The sequence below is a fragment of the Diplotaxodon limnothrissa genome, linkage group LG7 (genome assembly GCF_057381915.1).
Source record: "Diplotaxodon limnothrissa isolate DT_005_m linkage group LG7, D_limnothrissa_male_GT1.1, whole genome shotgun sequence".
Taxonomy (NCBI): domain Eukaryota; kingdom Metazoa; phylum Chordata; class Actinopteri; order Cichliformes; family Cichlidae; genus Diplotaxodon; species Diplotaxodon limnothrissa.
The window spans coordinates 44,778,744-44,796,836 of record NC_140602.1 but is presented as its reverse complement, the minus strand read 5'-3'; the positions used below and the strand labels follow the sequence as shown (position 1 = coordinate 44,796,836).

At 41.9% G+C, this 18,093-nt stretch overlaps 1 protein-coding gene across 1 annotated transcript; it reads right to left on the bottom strand.

The window, feature by feature from the left end:
* Positions 1-2,723: 2,723 nt before the first annotated feature.
* On the bottom strand, positions 2,724-17,338 carry LOC146628894 (AP-4 complex accessory subunit RUSC2). The gene is made up of 10 exons (XM_085358171.1): positions 17,130-17,338; positions 9,227-10,625; positions 8,713-8,929; positions 7,615-8,622; positions 5,269-5,345; positions 4,987-5,161; positions 4,800-4,905; positions 4,663-4,709; positions 3,350-4,013; positions 2,724-3,217 (listed from the first exon to the last, which is right to left on the bottom strand). The coding sequence occupies exons 2-10, from the start codon at positions 10,568-10,570 to the stop codon at positions 3,106-3,108; spliced, it is 3,750 nt and encodes a 1,249-aa protein (XP_085214297.1). The 5' UTR covers positions 10,571-10,625; positions 17,130-17,338; the 3' UTR covers positions 2,724-3,105.
* Positions 17,339-18,093: the final 755 nt, after the last annotated feature.

Below are 18,093 nucleotides of genomic sequence, written 5' to 3'. Positions count from 1 at the left end.
ACCTGACCCATCCTTCAAATCTAGGGAAAAGGAGGGTGCATTTGTTGGCTGAGTCTATGAATTTGGACCGCCCTGTGACATAATCGGCCTACAAATGTGACCTCAGGAGGATGCAGCCTATGAATTTGGACACCCCCCCTTCTGTCTCCAAAAGTGCAACATGGCAGCTCCCACAAGTGGGATATGTCTATTCCTACACCATCCTACAGGGTACCTTTTCCTGTGTGGACATACCTTTGGTAAACCTTCCTAGACTGCACTGGAAAAGAGCAGCAAGTCAAAAAAATACCACACATCCCAATAAAATGATCGTAACCAGCATGATGAAGTTGTAAAATTTGTCAAATCCTTTCAAATCACAAGCAGTTAAATGTAAAGACACAAAAAAGAAAAAGGTGAATACATGTGAAGATGTCAAGTCTTTATTAACAGGTTGATTGTCACTGGGCATTAGAGGAAGCATTCGGGGGAAAAGAGAAACTATAGGAAGAAGGAAAAACTTAACAGACCTCATACTATTCAATGAAAGTCACATTTACCTCCATTTTCTTCCATCTTATATCAATACCAGTCAATCAAAGTATACCTGACACACAGTTAAATACCTGAAACGGCCACAAGGTGGCTTATGTGGTTAACATCACTGGAAGACCTGAAGGCATGCTACAGTATTAACCAAACAGCTCTACACATTTAAAAGTTCCATGCCAGAAAATGTCCAGAACAAAATCTGCACCTGTAAAAACGTCAAAGGGGAGAAAAGCAGCGAAAGGAAGTTGAGAGATCCAATGAAGACAGGACGACCTTCTGTACTTTTGCTGACTCGACATGCATTTACAATAAATCCATGCTGTGAATATGGAGAAGAAAGGCAAGTTACTGGGAATAAAACCATCACTGACAATCTACTACAGGAGGCTGGTGTGTGTGAGTGTGTGTGTGGCGTATCTGGCACTGATAAGCACCTATTTCTTTCTTTTTTCTTTTTTTCATCAATAAAATGACAATGACGGAAAGTAATGTGAGAAACGGGAAGTTTTGAACATCTGTCTACAACAGATTCACATTGTATGAATGACATCGCCTTGCAGGAGAACCCTGTGTGTGGCACCCTGTGTCATATGTTGTATTTACACAGAAACCTCCCAGTCTCTACTACAGCCATGATGCTGGAACATGTGCATATCAGGTGCTGACGTCCTGATATCAGTTTAATCTTCCGAGAAAATGATGGTCGAGATGTTCTTGAAAGCGAATGCTGCCCCTCAAGGGCCCAAAGATCACCAGTACCATCTTTACTTCGGACAGACAGCGCCTCTATGATGCTCTTTTTTATCATTTAATCACGTTAGACTGCAAAGATGGTTCACAAAGTGCTTATTTTTGTTTTGTTTTGTCCCCTATTTTCTGAAAAGTGTTACTGGCATCAAATTAAAAAATTTGCTTAAAACCAATTACTTACCATTTTCAATATTTGATGCTGTCTTTTTCTACTTTTTGGTAAATGATGGGCTAAATTGTTTGCAGGTAATTTTATTCCTGTTTTTTGTTTGTTTGTTTGTTTGTTTGTTTGTTATTGGGTTTTTTTTTTAAGATTTTATATGGCTTCCCATCTTTTTTTAAATAGATTTGTATTTTTGTTAGCCTGATCATATTTATCAAGTCATATCTGACAACTTATGGCACAAATTACAAAACTCCACAGAAAAAAAAGAACCAATTGCTGTACTCCCTTTTTGAAACCTCAGACTAAGCAACCTACTGAGCAACCATCTGCAGGTTATAAACACACTAACTGGCTCTTAGAAGGTTTGTCACTGCACATGCACACACCTTGCTACACTGGGTTGAACCTGGACTTCAGAACAGCCTTTATTCTTTATGGCATAGATTCAACAAGTTGCTGTAAACATTGCTTGGAAATTTTAGTTCATATCAACATGACTACGGATGCAGATTTTTCAGCTGCACATCCATGATTTGAATCATAATGAGGTCATAAAGGGATGGGCGTCATCAGCAACAACACTCAGGTGGGCTGTGGTGTTTAAATGATGCTCGGTTACTCCTGAGCCCAAAGTGTGCTAAGAAAATATCCCCCACACCATCACAACAACAACAACCTGAACTGTTGATTCAAGGCAGCATGAATCCATGCTTCATGTTATTTACGCCAAGTTCTGACCCTACAGAAATCGACACTCATTAGACAAGGCAGTGTTTTTCAGATCTCGTTTTCCAATTTTGCGGACAGGAGTGTCAAGGTCCCAGGTTTGATGTGCTGTGCGTTCATGCTCTTCTGCAAACCTTGATTGTGACGAATGCTTATTTGAGTCACTGTTACTTTCCTATCAGCTCAAAGTAGTATGGCCATGCTCACCTGGCCTTTTTTTGACCATTCTCTGTATTTTAGAAACTGTAAACTGGTTCCTAAATTACCCAGCCTAGCCCATTAAGCAACTATTTTCATGCTCAGTTTGAACTTCAGCAGGTCATCTTGACCTTGTATACTTGCCTAAATGCATTGGATTGCTACCATGTGACTAACTGATTAGATGTGCATCAACAAGCAGTTGAACAGGTCTAGCTTATGAAGTGAGTGCATATCTAATCCAATTTGAGTGACTAGTTAGAGAGCTATTATATCAGTATCACTAGGTCTTTTCCTGACATTTATAATTTCATGAATACTATATGTAACACATGTTTCTGCATACATAGACAATTAATTTATACATTGACACATTATTAGTCTGATGTGAAGATCTGCCACTTAAACTAGTCTTTTTTTGCTGTTATGCTACACTTTGTGATGCTACACCCTCCCCTGTCCATAGCGCTAATTTGTTTTAAAAGCACAACATGGTGATAAGCTGATATTTAACAGGTACTCAGCAAGAACACAAAAACATTGCTTTGATTCACAACATTTGGTGTAATGCAAAGCTTGCTGAGTAAGAGCCAAAGCTGTTAATCTTGCGTTTTTGTGCTTTCTTCTCAGTTCTGCAGCAGCATGGCTAAGCGCTGCACTTTCATCCAGTTAAGACTTTTGTTCTTACAGTAAATAATCTGCAGTCTGGCTCTCCCCCATGGAGGGTTTAGTTTTCAGCAGTCCTTGTCTGTTTGAGCTCCTCCTAGCTTCATGGACCTGATGGATTGAGCCAAGAGTCCAAGCTGTGATCGGTCCAAACGTAGCCACTGTGATGGTCGCCTGTGGCTTCAAAACAAATGATAAAGAGATAATGCTCATGAGTAGAGTAACACACTGTCTGGATAGCATCCTCACAAAGACAACAACTACAACAACTACTACTCAGGATTACTCGCTCATTCACTCACTGGTTCTTACTTTGTGGTGTGTGCTCCTGTGTGACTCTGAGAAATTGCTCCCAGTGTGGATGAAGTACCAGTTGCTCCAAACAGTTTAGCCCAGCGAAGCCCACCCCAACAAGGACTTTGTGCCTGTTCGGTAGTAGGTGGATTTGAGATGCCACAGTCTTTTTCCACCTTTGTTTCTTCTTTCTTGTTGTCCATACTTATTTGAAACCAAGTATCTGTATGATTTTGGCTACAGTCCTCCATTCCATCCACAACGTCAGGCTCCTTAGGACACCACTCTGGAATAGGAGCTAACACTGGACTCCTGCTGGTCTGCATACAACCACACTGTTGCTTGTTGCAGCTTGAACTGTGAGAGCTGAGAGACTCTTGGCGGTGCAAATCAATCTGGTGTGAAATCTGACTGTAGTAGCTGATGCCTTCCTTTTTGTCGCCTTGCAGTCTTGGCCAGCTGGTTGCTAAAAGCGCTGAGCACGGTTGAGGTGGGGAGAGAGCCTGCTCCTCTGACCACAGCTGTCTGTGGCGTAACAGTCGGGGCTCCAGAAGCAAGTTGAGGTCAAAGGGCAACACAGAGAGTGGTTGCAGGAGAAGAAGCAGCTCCTGAAACAAAGGATGACAGCGACCCAGGGACATAGACAGGAACCCCCAAGAATGGTAGTAGGTTTTCACAACATCTAGGAAGAAAGTAAAGGAAGTGATCACACACAGATCCACACATAAGCAATAATATTTTGATAGCTTCGGTTCAGTTTTTATCATGGGTACTTTGGACTAGAGCATTTAAAAAGCTGTATTATGTCTTATCTTATTTAAAGTTGGATGCTCATATTTTTCATGGATAAATGTTCAATTAATAAGATAAATCTAGTCCTGGTATGCTTCAGAAAGACTCCAAACACAAATTCTCCAACATTTTTTCTACTGACCCGACATTCCTGGCGAGGGACAACCAGTCAGAAAAATTGAACTTCTAGGGAGACAGCCTTAAAGCGACAGGAGCTAAGATTTCCAGCTCCTGTACTATAGATAACTACTGACAAGTTTTTGATAAGCTTACAGCTGTTTAGCTGGTTAACCTGACTTTAGGTTGTTAGACTGATAGCATTCCCTAATTGGTGCTAAATCCAAAGAAGACAGCCAACAGACTGAAAGTATTGAGGAGTAAAAAAAAGCAGGATACAGGTGGGAGATTATGTTATTTCAAGAGTCGTTGCAATCCATTTAGTTGTTAAGCTCACTGAGTGTCAGCGAAAGTGGTGCACAAGCTGAGTTATGGCTCCCTGGAGGCAGAAATAAAGAACTATAAATTGCCTGTCGCCTCACCTTTTTGACTCTGAAGATGACTGAGCCAGAACTCCAAAGCTCTCAAGCTGTAAGAAAAGAAACAACCAAGAGAACATCAAAGGTTATGTTCTTCGCACATCTTTATTTGCCTCATTAGTAACATCAAAGGTATTTACTTAAGCAGGCCCATGATGAAGGCTCTCAGTTTCATGCAGTGGCTGGTGAGCTGGGGACAGCGTCTGATTTTGGAAACAAGACTGTGAAGAACTCTGGTGGATGGACCTGTGTTAAACAGAGATTATAAAACTATATCAAAGACCACAGAATCCTGCTTGGGCAAACTGATGAGACCCTTTAGCCTACCAATCCTAGTAGAGGTTTCGACCACACTCCAGGCATGATTGCGGCGTTGTCCGATTATAAAATCCAGTTTGTGATCCCTAAGACCGTCCTCTAGAATATCCTGGATCGTTGGACACAAGTGTTCCAGGACCAGACCAGCGATTGTAGGACTGTAAGAACTGTTCCCCAGGCGCATCTGAGCCAGAGGAAATGTTATACATTATATTTTTTGCTTACACAATATACCTGCTGGCACATTTATATTGTGATATGTCAATAACAATGCTAAGGTCAGCAAAATACCTTTTCTTCAGGATCTCTGCTGCTGCCAAAATGAGCCATAATCAGATCCACCGCCCTGCTCACAGACCTCAGCAACCCTGGAGACACCAAACAAGCAAGTTGGACAGGATGAATTTTATTCAGATACAATATCTGACAACTTTATACTTTATACTTGTTCAAGAGCATGAACTGGTGTGGTGTTAAGGTGTCTCTGTTGATTTCATTGCTAGTTAAAGCTTATGTGTGGTGTGATGCATGACCAACCAATGAGTAACACCCAGAAACTGTCAGTTTTAGGCTGATATACACTCACTGGACACTTTGGTGCAACTTTTTGACTGCCATCCAATCAGCCAGTTCCATGGCAGCAACAATGCATTCAGACATGTGGAAATGGATAATGTCAGTAACTTAAATAGCAACTTTAATAGCCGTTTCTAACAGGAAAGGGAGCCTACAATTCACACAAACTCACCAAAATTGGACAACAGAAAATTGGAAAAATGTTGCCTGATCTGCTGCGACATTCAGAAGGTATTTGGCCAAAACTTTGGCCTGCCTTGTATCAACAATTCAGGCTGATGCTGGTTGTGCAATGTATGGGAGGTATTTTCTTGGCACACGCTGTTGCTGACCATGACGCCATCATGTCACAAAGCCTAAATCATCTCAAACTGGTTTCTTTAACATGACAGTAAGTTCACTGTACTCAAATGGCCTCCACAGTCACCTGATCTCAGTCCAATAGATGTTTGGCATGTGGTAGAACTGGAGATTCACATCATGGATGTGCAGCCAACAATTCTGCAGTAAATGCATGTGCTATCATAGCAATGTTGATCAAAATCTCAGAGGAATTTTTCCAGCACCTTGTCGAATCTATGAGACGAAGAATTAAAGGCAGTCTGATGGCAAAAGCGATCAAACCTTGTACTGACAAGCTGTAACTAATAAGGTGGCCAGTGAGCGTATTTGTGTAAGTTAAGGATTCTGACAGTGTTCAAAATGTATTAAATGAAATTCAAAAACTAATTCAGGAAGCTTAAGCTTTCTAACTGCTAGACACAGCTCCACTTTAGCCCTGTAAGACTGGGACTGGCCCGGAGAGACTGGCAACCTGTCCAGGGTGACCTCTGCCTCTTAGCTGGAACAGGCTCCAACCCCTCCACAATCCTGAATTGGATAAGGAAAAGAAAAATGGATGGCTGGAGTTTTTTTTTATTTCAGTCCTCAATTTCAGATTTTATACTGGCCAACTGTTTCCCCCTAGTGCGACTGATTTGCTGCATTGCTGTCTCTCTATGTAGATTATTTTCCAAAAAGCCATATCTTCTTTTAATGATGAATTAAAACTCTGGAGATGGATAGTTCTAGGTAGGTTTTGGTATAAGTCAGCTTGTTTTGGGACTTTCCTTGTACTATCAGTTTAAAATCATGACACTAGACCAGTGGTTCTTAACCTGGGTTCAATCGAACCCTAGGGGTTCGGCAGAGTCTCCACCGTGACATGCACGGCTCATTTTGTGCACCAATAAAAAACATATCTATGTCTTGAATTTGAAAAATAAAATCATATTTTATTTTTCACTAAAGAGGGGTTCAGTGAATGCGCATATGAAACTGGTGGGGTTCAGTACCTCCAACAAGGTTAAGAACCACTGCACTAGACTATCAGCGTGTGTTTCAAGAAAGTGTTCACTAACTGGGTCAATACACAGTCATAGGAGAGCAGGGTTTCGGGGTTCATTATCATATTTCAGGAATGCAAATGTCGAAGGGAACCAAAGATGAAAGAGTCGTTTTTTCCATTTCAGCAGCGGTCTTCAATGACTCGCTTCACCCTGTCTCTCTTCTTCATCTCTCATACTGGCTAGCCTCTGCAAATGTCACAGTAAATTCTTTATGCATGTTGATGCTGCCTGCAGTGCTGCACCACATAGACTTTTTGCAGTTGTGCAAATGCCTCCTCTATTACTAATCTTTACCTTATTGGAAATGGTTTACATTTATATAACTATATTTACACCAAGCGACTTATATGGTAGCACTAAAACAAAGTGATTGCGATATAAATCATTAACACTGTTTCTACTGCATCCTTCTCTCTTTTGTCCCGCAGTCGCGCACACATAGGCTACAGAGAGGACGGCTCAGCCAATCCTGTGCTGGGAGAGTTAAAAATAGGTCATGTTTGAGAGGAAGCCCCTTCAGGGTATTCAAAGCACTGCTGCAGCACTGTGAGTTTTTATTGCTGCTCTTAACAACTCATCACCGGCTAGACAATCCAGTCACTTTTTACTACATTTCAATTATAATATATTGACAGTATTTCACATCATTTATCAGCAGTCAACTGAGGCTCACTTCTCCTCTGAAGATGGCTGATAGACATGGACTCATAAGACGTATCGGGTGAGAGGTTGAACTCTGTGGGCGGCCTGTCGCTCAGGATCAGAGACTCACTGTGATGACTCTGATTTGGCTTCAAACTGTGTCCAGCAGAGTCCTGGATTTGCAGCCCTGAAGCGGCCAAGGAGAGGAGAGAACTCAGAGAGGAGAGAGGAGCCACTGAGGAGAGGGCAGCTGTGAAACTAGAGTGAAAAAAGCCTGAGTCAGCTGCAGATGCCGCTCCACACTGTGGGAGCTTTTCCTGTGGCAGTGAGGTTTTGGGAGGAGAAACAGACACCTGCGAGTTTGGGTGGTGGGTGTCAGTGGTGATGGTTAAAGTGGGTGGGTTTTGAGACAATATTGAATGATAGGTGGTGCAGTTAAGGGAATGATTAGCACTTTTAGGCTCGGCGCGCACTTGGCTTTGCTCAAAGGTGAGACTGATCAAGTCCTGGTAGGTGGGAATCCTAATGAGACTGGATCGACTCGGAGCCGAGACAAGACTAAGCAAAGTGTTAGTCTGAGTTTGGCCTGAATGTGGGCCTGCTTTGTCTTGCTCTTGGGCCTCTGTGGGACAACTAGTATGATGTGAATCCAGGCTGCTGTTTGACGTGCATGGACCGGTGCAGTCTTGGCTTTCACCCAACTGATTCCATGAACGCGTGCGGATGAAGCACTCTGGGCTTGGTGTGCAGGTGGAGCAGGTATCAGAGCTAGAAGGAGCCTCTAGGAAGATGGAGCAGTGGTTGTCTGTCGGTGATGGGTGAAAATCTGAAAAACTTTGGCTGCTTTTGCCTTTGAAACTGAAGGCCGGCTGCATGTTAGCAGTCTTACTGCTCTTTTTATTTAGATACTGCTCTAGCAGGCAGCCAAGGGGCTGGGACGGCGGCTGCGGCTTTCCTGCAGGAACCAGAACAAAGGGCTGGATGGGCAGCGAGGTTGGCCTCTGGGCTTTACTGTAGCGCACCACATCTGGACTTGGTCCTAAGAAGGACATGTAAGATAAAGATTTTTCACTCAAAATCACAGACACAAAGCAAAAGAACTGGATTTTTCTATTAGCCACTGCTTTACCCTTCTCAGTATCACAAGGATAGTTGTGCTCCTGGTCCTGCATCACAGATGGCTGTGTGGTTGCCACTCTTGCGTCTTGGCATTTACTGCTATGTGGGCCACACTGGCTGGGGCACAGCGAGCAAGGCGTGTGGGAGAGGTTCTGGATGCTATCTGCCTGTTTCTTTCTGCAGAGGGCTTTGTCAGTGGAGGTGGTTGCAACCTGGTAATCTTGGATCTGAAAATGAGAACAGCAAAACTGAACACCCGTCTCCTTTTGCTGGTCCTCTATCAAGTTTATAAATGCTGTTCCCAAAAGGTGGTCAGATTGTCAAAAGGGAACAATGTGTGCAGCAGCAAAGTTCATTACTCTTATCAAAGCTGTGTAACTGATATATAAAACATTAGTACATAATTTAATTGAGTCATTTGCCATTTCTTCTATTTGCAAATCACATTAAAATTATAGATCTAAAAACAGTACTTCTAAATCTTTTTTTTAATCATCCAAACACTATAAAGTTTTTTTTTTTACCTTCTCAATTTCATTCTGCTGTCCTTCTTTCTTCTGATCAAAACTGAGAAGGAAGGGGCTGCCTCTGCTCTGACCTTCGGGGCAGCCGGTGACACTGGACCAGGCCGGGCTGGGTGACTGGGAAGAGAGGTCACAAGTCACAAGCTTGTAGTACTTCTGGTTGGTCCCCATGGCCAGTGTGGCCTGGCTTTGAAGACAGGCAGTCAGGTCTGATACCTCTAGAGAGGAGAGACCCGCGGGTAGCTCCTCTAGTGAGTACAGATTGCAGTTAGAGTCAAGGCCCCGAGGGGACAGGCGGGAAGCAGAAAGCAGCATGTCAACCTCCTCTTTCGGAGGAGAGTAAACCGTCATGCTATCAAGTTTGACTTCTTCATTCTGACTTTGGGGGACAGGTTGGAGGTTGAGGAATACACATCCCTCTGATGACCCAGAGGGGTGAGCTGCAGGACTGCTGAGATCATGAGGTGTGGCAGGATTGTTGCTCCTGTTGTACATAGTGCAGAAGTTAACCAAGACGCCGTCAGAACTGTTACAGGAAGAGTCACTGACATACTCCGTGTGGTTGTTGGAAAGAAGCTCTGGGGAACATTTGTGTTGGCCGTGGAGGCAGCAGGACATGTTATCCTCCAGTCTGTCTAAGTCCTTCTCCAAACAAGCCAACATCGTGATGCTAGATCTGCTCATGTGACAGCACTGGCATTCAGGTGGCAGTGAGTCCATCTGGTTGGACTGGTTAGAGAGCCACTCCTGATCGCTCTCACTAACCAGCATAGTTCCCTCATTGCCCCATTCACTGTCCAGGTTCCCGTGGGGCTTTGGGTATATTGGGTAGTTTGTGGCGACATTACTTAGCGGCCAATTGGAATTTCCATGCAGCACGAACGAAGAGTCCTCGTGATATCTGTGCAGATTATCTCCGTCGCTGTCTTCATCCTCTTCGTCCTCATTTAGCTCTGTACAGGGAAGGAAGGAGTTGCGTGACCGGACATTGCTTCTAGGCACGGAGCTTTCCTTCTTCTGGTGGGAACTCGTCTCTTCGGGCGACGAGGTGGATTCGTACTTCCAGCTTCCGTCGCTGCCTCCCTCCTCTTCTGTCCGGTCCTCGTTGAGGCTGCTGTAGCTGCTGGAAAAATGTCTCCGGTCACCGGTGAAGGCATGCTCACAGTTTATCGACTCTTGCTCTGGGAGGGACACGGCCCGAGTCAGGCCTGCTGAGCACAGCCGGCCGGGCCTCTTGGCAGAGCTGCACAGGGCCTGGACAGGAAGCTGCCAAGTGGAAAGCTGCACCACGGGGAAGTGGCAGGCTATCAAGGTGTCCCCAGAGAGACTGGATGCTCCAATCATACTTCTGGATAGGGCTGGACAACGAAAGCTGTCTCCATGTTCCTATAATTTAATCCTGGAAGAGTAACACAGAATAGATTAAATTTTGGGGATTCTGCAGAAATTCATTCAGAATTATACAACAGGAAGCTTGTACAAGCGAAGATAAAATCAGTATTAAGCAGTGTTGGGACTAACGCGTTATTAAATAACGCGTTACAGTAACTACGTTATTATTGTGGTAACGAGCACGGTAACTAGTTATTATGCCAAAATCAGGAACGCGTTACTCGTTACTGGGATTTAGATAGGGTCGTTACTCGTTACTTCGTGTGGTGGCATCGCGGAGTTTCCACAGATTCAGTAACATTAGCAAGTGGTGGAGGCCAGCAGGTGGATGAAGGAAAAGGGACGCAGAAGGAAAAGAGACCCGAGGCGGCCGCCGGTCCAAGTGTGAACTGAACTTCAGGTAAGAAGTTATGACCTGCAGTCTCTCTGGGTCAGATATAAACCAAGTTTAGGTGGAGTTTATTTTCGTTATTCTGACTTTTTCCGTACTGCGTGCTAGCTAGCATGACGGAGTTTCTATACAGCTGGGTGGGTGCTATGAAGTTAATGATGTTGAACTTTATTTTGTTCATAAGTTATTAGAGTTGCCAGCCGTCCCGTCTGGTATTCAGAGAAAATATTAAACGCTTCTTATTGAGGTGAAAAGGAACAGTTTGTCCCGTAATTCAGCTACAATGAAAAAGGCACAACGCTGGAGTTATTCTGTGTCTTTGCTGCACAGCTGCCTCTTCTTCTCTCATTCTCTCCCCCTCCCTCTCCCGTTTCTACTTCAATCATGAAAACTGATCAATGATCAGCTGATCGGCTCTCTTGTTTGTTTATCGCTCACTTTGCGCCGAAAGAGGAAACCAGCGGATGTCGCGCTAAACAACAGCAGCACGTTTAAGCTTGATCAGCTGTTGTTAGAATTTATTTAATATTAATTTCTAGTATCAGCTGATGTTTGCTGGAGCCACAGCTGTAAAAAAAAAGCTGCTGGTCATGATATGGTTTGGTTATCTGGTGAGAGGGAAACATGAAGATGAAACCAGGAGATGTCCTTACTGGATCATCAGAGCTGAACAGGTGATGGAGAAACAGGTTTACTTTTTAGGTGACATGAATGAGTTGAAGGGAAGTTATGAACTGTTTCTGAGAGACAAATAACACCAGGATCCTTTTTTAGGTAGCTGACAGCTGGTAACTGTGCAGGTGCGGATCTAGCAAAGTGTTGCCAGGGGGTTGTAGGGCATTAACAGGGAGAGGTGGGCACAAGGAAATACTTTTCTTTCTTATTCTCATTTAAAATGTCTAGCTTTTAAAAAATAATTATCTGAATCTTACAACAAACGATTGATAGATTGATGCATATATACCATCAAAACAGTGTACAACACTGTCACAACAGTGTTTATTTTCATTCAAAGGCTTTATGATTTTTCCTATAATGATGGGCCAGTTTCTAGTCAAAATGCCCGGGCTGATTTTCTGTCCCAGTCCAGCCCTGTATGCAGCTCATCTGCAGTCTGGTGTTGCCTACATCTTCCTATTCAGAAGGCAGAATTTCCGAGTTCTGAGTACAATCGAAAGCACCACGACTGCAGTTTTTGTGTTGGATGTAAAAGGCGCACATGACTCTGTGACGTAGGCTAGAATCATGGCAGCAGTCAATGACGGTCCAGGCGTGGGATTTCTCTCGTGGAAATATGCATTATACATTATACATTATATTTTCCTTTCTATTGGTAGGTGGCACAGTGCACTTGTGGCAAGTAAGCAAGCTAGAAGACTGGCAAAGTTATGGAAGAAACACATTAACAAGAGAATTCTGAGTAAAACCAAAGTTACTTTCCCTAGTAACTAGTTACTTTGAAAGTAACGAGTAACTTGAAGTAACTGAGTTACTTTTGAGAGAAGTAACTAGTAATGTAACTAAGTTACTATTTTAAAGTAACTTACCCAACACTGGTATTAAGTACACTACATTGATGGAATGCTCAGTCTCTATGTACAGCCATCAGCTAACACTGACAAGCATTAATCATAACTGAAAACGTTTAGAGTTTTGTGCAAAGCACAATTACATCTTTTTAAAAAATATATTTGCTGTTGCCATTTGCATGAGGATTTGTCTATTACTGCATACGTGCTTCTCATTTTTCTGTTTTCTTACCTCAGTGATTACTGCAGCTCAATGTTTTATGACGTGAACAGATTAAAGAGAAAAGCGAGAGTGTACAGTTTATCAAGTGGATTTTCCAACTGTATATGCAGCTCAGGGGCCTACTTAAACATTTTAGTGTTAGATTTAAAAAAATGCATTTTCAAATCTGGAGTAAAAAAAGAAGAAAAAAAGAAGAAGATAAAAACCTAAAACACATCTGCAAGCTACTGCTGTCACAGTCTTCTCCCTCAATTTACCCCGCCGGTCCTGCCATCCAAGTCTGCTTCTAGCAGCCTACACTCCATAATTCAGTCAACCATAACAAACTCCTCCTCTCTCAGCCTGGGCCAACCACAGTCACTCACAGTCATCTGGCTGCTCTGTAACTAGGGCAGCTGCACTGCAGAGTTGCTCCGCTGGCACTCCTAAGAGTAAATACACTTTCACATCACTTTAGTTAATTGAAAGTGTTCCATCATGTTCACGTGTAGTGCTGCTGACTTTGCACACACTCGTTTAAAATAAAAACATCTCCCCTTCATGCAATAAAATAATGAGGACAAGAAAAAAAGATAAATACAAAGCAAGTGCAAACTACATATAAAATATTCATCCAGTGGTGAGCGCTAATGATGTTCAGTCACAGAAGAAAAGTGTGTTGTTGTAGTGTTGTTTTATGACTTTAAACCAGACTGAAATTGGAAAAATAAAGAACAAAGTAGAATAGAGGTTTAGGAACAAGTGAAGTAGCTTCCTGAAAACAAAACAAGTGTCTGATTTTCCTCACCCACATTAGCTCAGTCAGTAATGGAGATTATGTTGATGGATGAGTGGCTATGATTACCGTCTTGCAGTTATAGGCCTTCACTGACCCATAAAGCCTGCAGTTTATATTCCTACCCTGACTCGTATAACACGCGCAGTGAAAACTTTCAAGAGTCAAGAACTTACAGATATGATTGTTTCAAATTTAAATGTGTAATGTGTTACTGATTAACTATTAAGGTTTTTTTTTAGATCTCTTATTTTCTTTATTTGAAATTTGATTGCACAGGTTCACAGAAAAATATATTTAAAATACCATTTTTATGATTCTGGCTCAGATACAGGCTTTATATATCAGAGGTGTCAAACTCAATTTACCACAGTCAAAATTTTGAAATAGCTGACACCATAAGAACGATAAGAACGGTGAAAGACGTCCCTCAGCGAAATCTTCTTAATATATTTGTGTCATTTAGTGTGTGATCTATTAACAAAACCTGATTAACAACCAGAGATAGGTGAACACACACACACACGAACACACAGTGGAATCCCAGTAAGAAGGGATAAATCCTCCACATGTGGATATTTAGTAACTGCACATTAATGTTTTATAGTCAAGCATCTTGTCTACATCCAGAAATACTTTCAATTTTCCAACCATTTTCACTCCTGTATAATCCACAAGAGGAACAGGAGTTCATATTACTGAAAAATGTAAGCGATTAATGAGTTCGTTACAATTTTTACATTTTCCAAAACCATCCATTGGGACAGATTACGCAGATTTGGATTTCGCAGACGCTTTTTTAAAAACACTGTAATGTAACTGTAATGTAATTCAACACATACATACTAAAATAACAATTGTACGCTTTTTTGTTTCTTGTAGGAGTTTTGCTAATTTTTTGACAGCTAATTTTTTATATTATGGCAAAAATTCACTTAGGGGACTGAAATAACAGTTGCAGGACAGCAGTGCTCATAAAACAACATTACACAGTTTACAATTATCATAATTCAGGTAATATAAAATATATATTATTAAAATATGCATGTCACGCCTGGCCATAAAGTAAAAGGCATACAGTTATCACCATCATATAGACGAGTTATCTTTGATTAAAGCACATTCTGTGTATTTCTGTGGGTTATTGCACATAACATATAATCACATCATATGACACAAAATCCTGTTTCTGGTAAATATTTTTGAATGATTATATAACATTGTTTAGTGCATGTCACACTTCAACTCTTTGTAATAAACCTGGTTTTCAAGATTGACCGTTTCAATTGACTGACAGTTTAATGGCCAGGTGAGGCCTGCTCCCTTGTTATATCATGACAAATAAAGTTGATTGAAATTCTGTACTCATATTTTATATATTTCACCTCATGTTGACAAAAAGAGGTGTCAGGGGCAGTAAGGGGGGGGGGGGGGGGGGGGGGGGGGTGTAAAAATCATGCAATTGAAGCTTTGAGAGACAGCAACAACTTAAGGAATTGGTCCAAGTGTGCAATCAAGAAATGCCTGCATGAATGTAAATACAGAGTTCACAACAAGGCACAAACCACTGGCTACACTCAAGAACTAGCAGGCCAGATTAGACGGCCAGAAAAGATCTGAAAGTGCCAGGTTTGGAAAAAGCATTTTAGACAGACCAAGATGAATTTTTCAGCAGAATGATAATAGTAAGAGAAAAGTCTGGAGAAGAAGTGAAACAGCTCATTATCTGAAACGTACCACATCACCTGTCTAATTTTTGTGGAGTCAATGTTATTGCATGGACATATATGGCTCCCAGTGGAACTGGGTCACTGGTGTTTATTGATGATGTGACTGCTGATAGAAGCAGGAGCATGAATTGTGAAGTGCGTAGGGCTACACTCTCTGCTCAGATTCAACTAAATGCTGCAAAACTGATGAGACAGAGCTTGATTGTGCACATGGACAAAAACCCAATACATGCTCCAAAAGCAACCCAAGAATTTGTCAAGGCAAAGAAACGAGATATTCTTCAATGGCCAAGTCTTTAACCTGATCTCAGCTTTTCAGTTATTAAATACAAAAGTGAGGGCAGAGAGATCCACAGACAAGCAGCAGCTGAAGGTGGCTGCTGTAAAAGCCTGGCAGAGCATCTCGTGGGAGGAAACTGTTTTTGTGGGGACTTCAGGCAGTCGCTGACTGCAGAGGATTTTCAAACTTTTAAAAATAATGCTTATTTTTTTTAAAATGATGTTAGTTTGTCCAATTAATTTTGAGCCTCTGGAGATGAGGACTGTGTATTAAAAAAGTAAACCCCTTGAATTAAAGCTTAAAGTCTGCGCTTCAGTCACACATTGACTGTCTGATTTGAAACCAACTGTGGTGGTGTACAGAGGCAAATTTCAACAATGTTTGTCCAACAAGTTATGAACCTGAATATGTTTTTCTGTGTTTGTCTTTATTTCTTCATTTCATTTGTTGCAGATCATTTTTGGCTCCTTAAATACGAGGACATGATTAATTTAGAAATGAAAGCTTTTCCACTTCCCAACTGCATAACAGCCTTGTTCATGGGCATCATTCCCTGATGGTCTTGGAACATGTAAGATATTATAGCTACATTTGACATTAGTATCAACAGCTATACTGAAAATAAAGGCATTTATGAATTTCAGTCCAGGTATGTATGGTGGAAGGTCTCAGAATCCCACTGAACCCCTGAATTATCACGAGTCACATCTATACATCAAGTGTCAGTATCCCAAACCTCAGCACATGCTGCTTCTGACTTCTAACCCTTGTCTACCTTATATTATGAAGGAATTTGCTCATAAAATGTAACTATAGTTATGTTTATTATTTAAAGTATTATCCATACTCGTAATAAACAAATCAGTTTAAGTTATTTGGTCAACATTTAGGAACCTTACACGAATATCAGTCCTTTAGTTTAGTTTCCCTTGAGTCACCCTATTTTCAGTATTATAATATAACAGGAATGTAGGCCAGAACCTCAGACTACTTGTCTGCAACAACATCACTGCAAAGTGGATACAACTCCTCATCTTTGCCGGTAGTCCTCCTACCTTGCATCTCAAATATCTAAGCCAATCAAACCGGCCCTCTGCGTACTGGAGCGCATGGACATGGTTCTGATTAACTGAGCTGCTTCTCTAGAAATATCTGTCAGGTCTAGTTAGCATCAACCTGAAGGATGGATGTTGTGGTTACATGAAAGCAAAGAGGCCCAGACAGTGCTTGTTAAGAGCGACGATGCCCTGTAACTAGACAACATCAGTGACTGCTCATCGTGGTCTCCAGTTAATGTGAAGGGAAAGTTTCACGAGGATCTCGAGAATCAGAGATGATGTCTGACCTGCATCTTACCTTGCGGCCAGGTGTTTGTGTGCATCTACACAATGGCAAAGAAATATTCAAAGTGGCTTAAGTGGGACACGTTAGACAACAAGAGGCAGGGCACACAGCTTCTAGAAATAGCAAACCCACACACAAGAAAATGTGAAGTGACCAAATACGAGAACAAGATATGAGCTGAAGCACTTAATGAAAGGCAACATAGCAGGAGCGCAAAACGCATTCAAAGCAGCACCTACTTGAAAACAGCCGTCAGTTAAAGGTGATCTCCATCCGAGCAGGTGCTTCATGTGGATGTGGTTTGGTCCAAAAACATGCACTTTTTTTTATTATTACGGACGAGACTATTCGACGCACTAGAGCCGTCAAAGGCGTATTATGAAAGCTAATGTTTTCATCTATGTTGTCAGATATCTCCGGTTAAAACCTCTTATTCATAACTATTAATAAACACTAGGGTAATATGAAACCGCTCCGGCATTGAAGTCCCCCACAGACACAGCGGTCCCCACGCCGCCGCTTCTCCACCGCTCAGGATGGATGGGTTGTTGCGTCACGACCAGGTTAGCCAATGAGGAGGGAGAAGTTCCTGTTACTCAAGTATCCAAGACACCCGGTAGGAAGCAAGTAAAACCTAATATACTTCGATTTTTCTTATTTTGTTATTGTTGTTTTTTGTTTTGTCTTGTTTTGTTTTTGGCGGGGGTGGAAACGATAAAAATAAACATGCTGTTCAGTGCCTCGTCTGATTGCTGACATCTATTTTTCTTACTCAAGAATAAATATTATTATTATTATTGTTATCCACACTCATAATAAACAATATAAGTGGTGGGTGTAGTAAACAGTGAAGGCATGATCCATTGGTTCTCAAAACTATACGCCCTTGCTGCTCTAATAATAGAGTATTATTTGGCGGATAGCAGGCCTGTACGTCTCAAACGTGCTTTTGCCATAGCATATTCACTTCTTAAACAGCCCCAGCTCGCCCTCTAGCGGTGAAACTGAGGATTTAGGGTTCAGTTGTTGATGTGTTTCACTTCCCATTCTCACGTGATTGACAGCTCTAAAACCCCTTTTAGGTGAGGGTATCAATAACAGCTTCAGTCCAAGTAAGAGACGTGATATGTTCAAGACCTTCTGTAATACTGGCTGACGCTCTGCTGGCTGACCCCATGTAAACCCAACTGGTGGGAAATATGG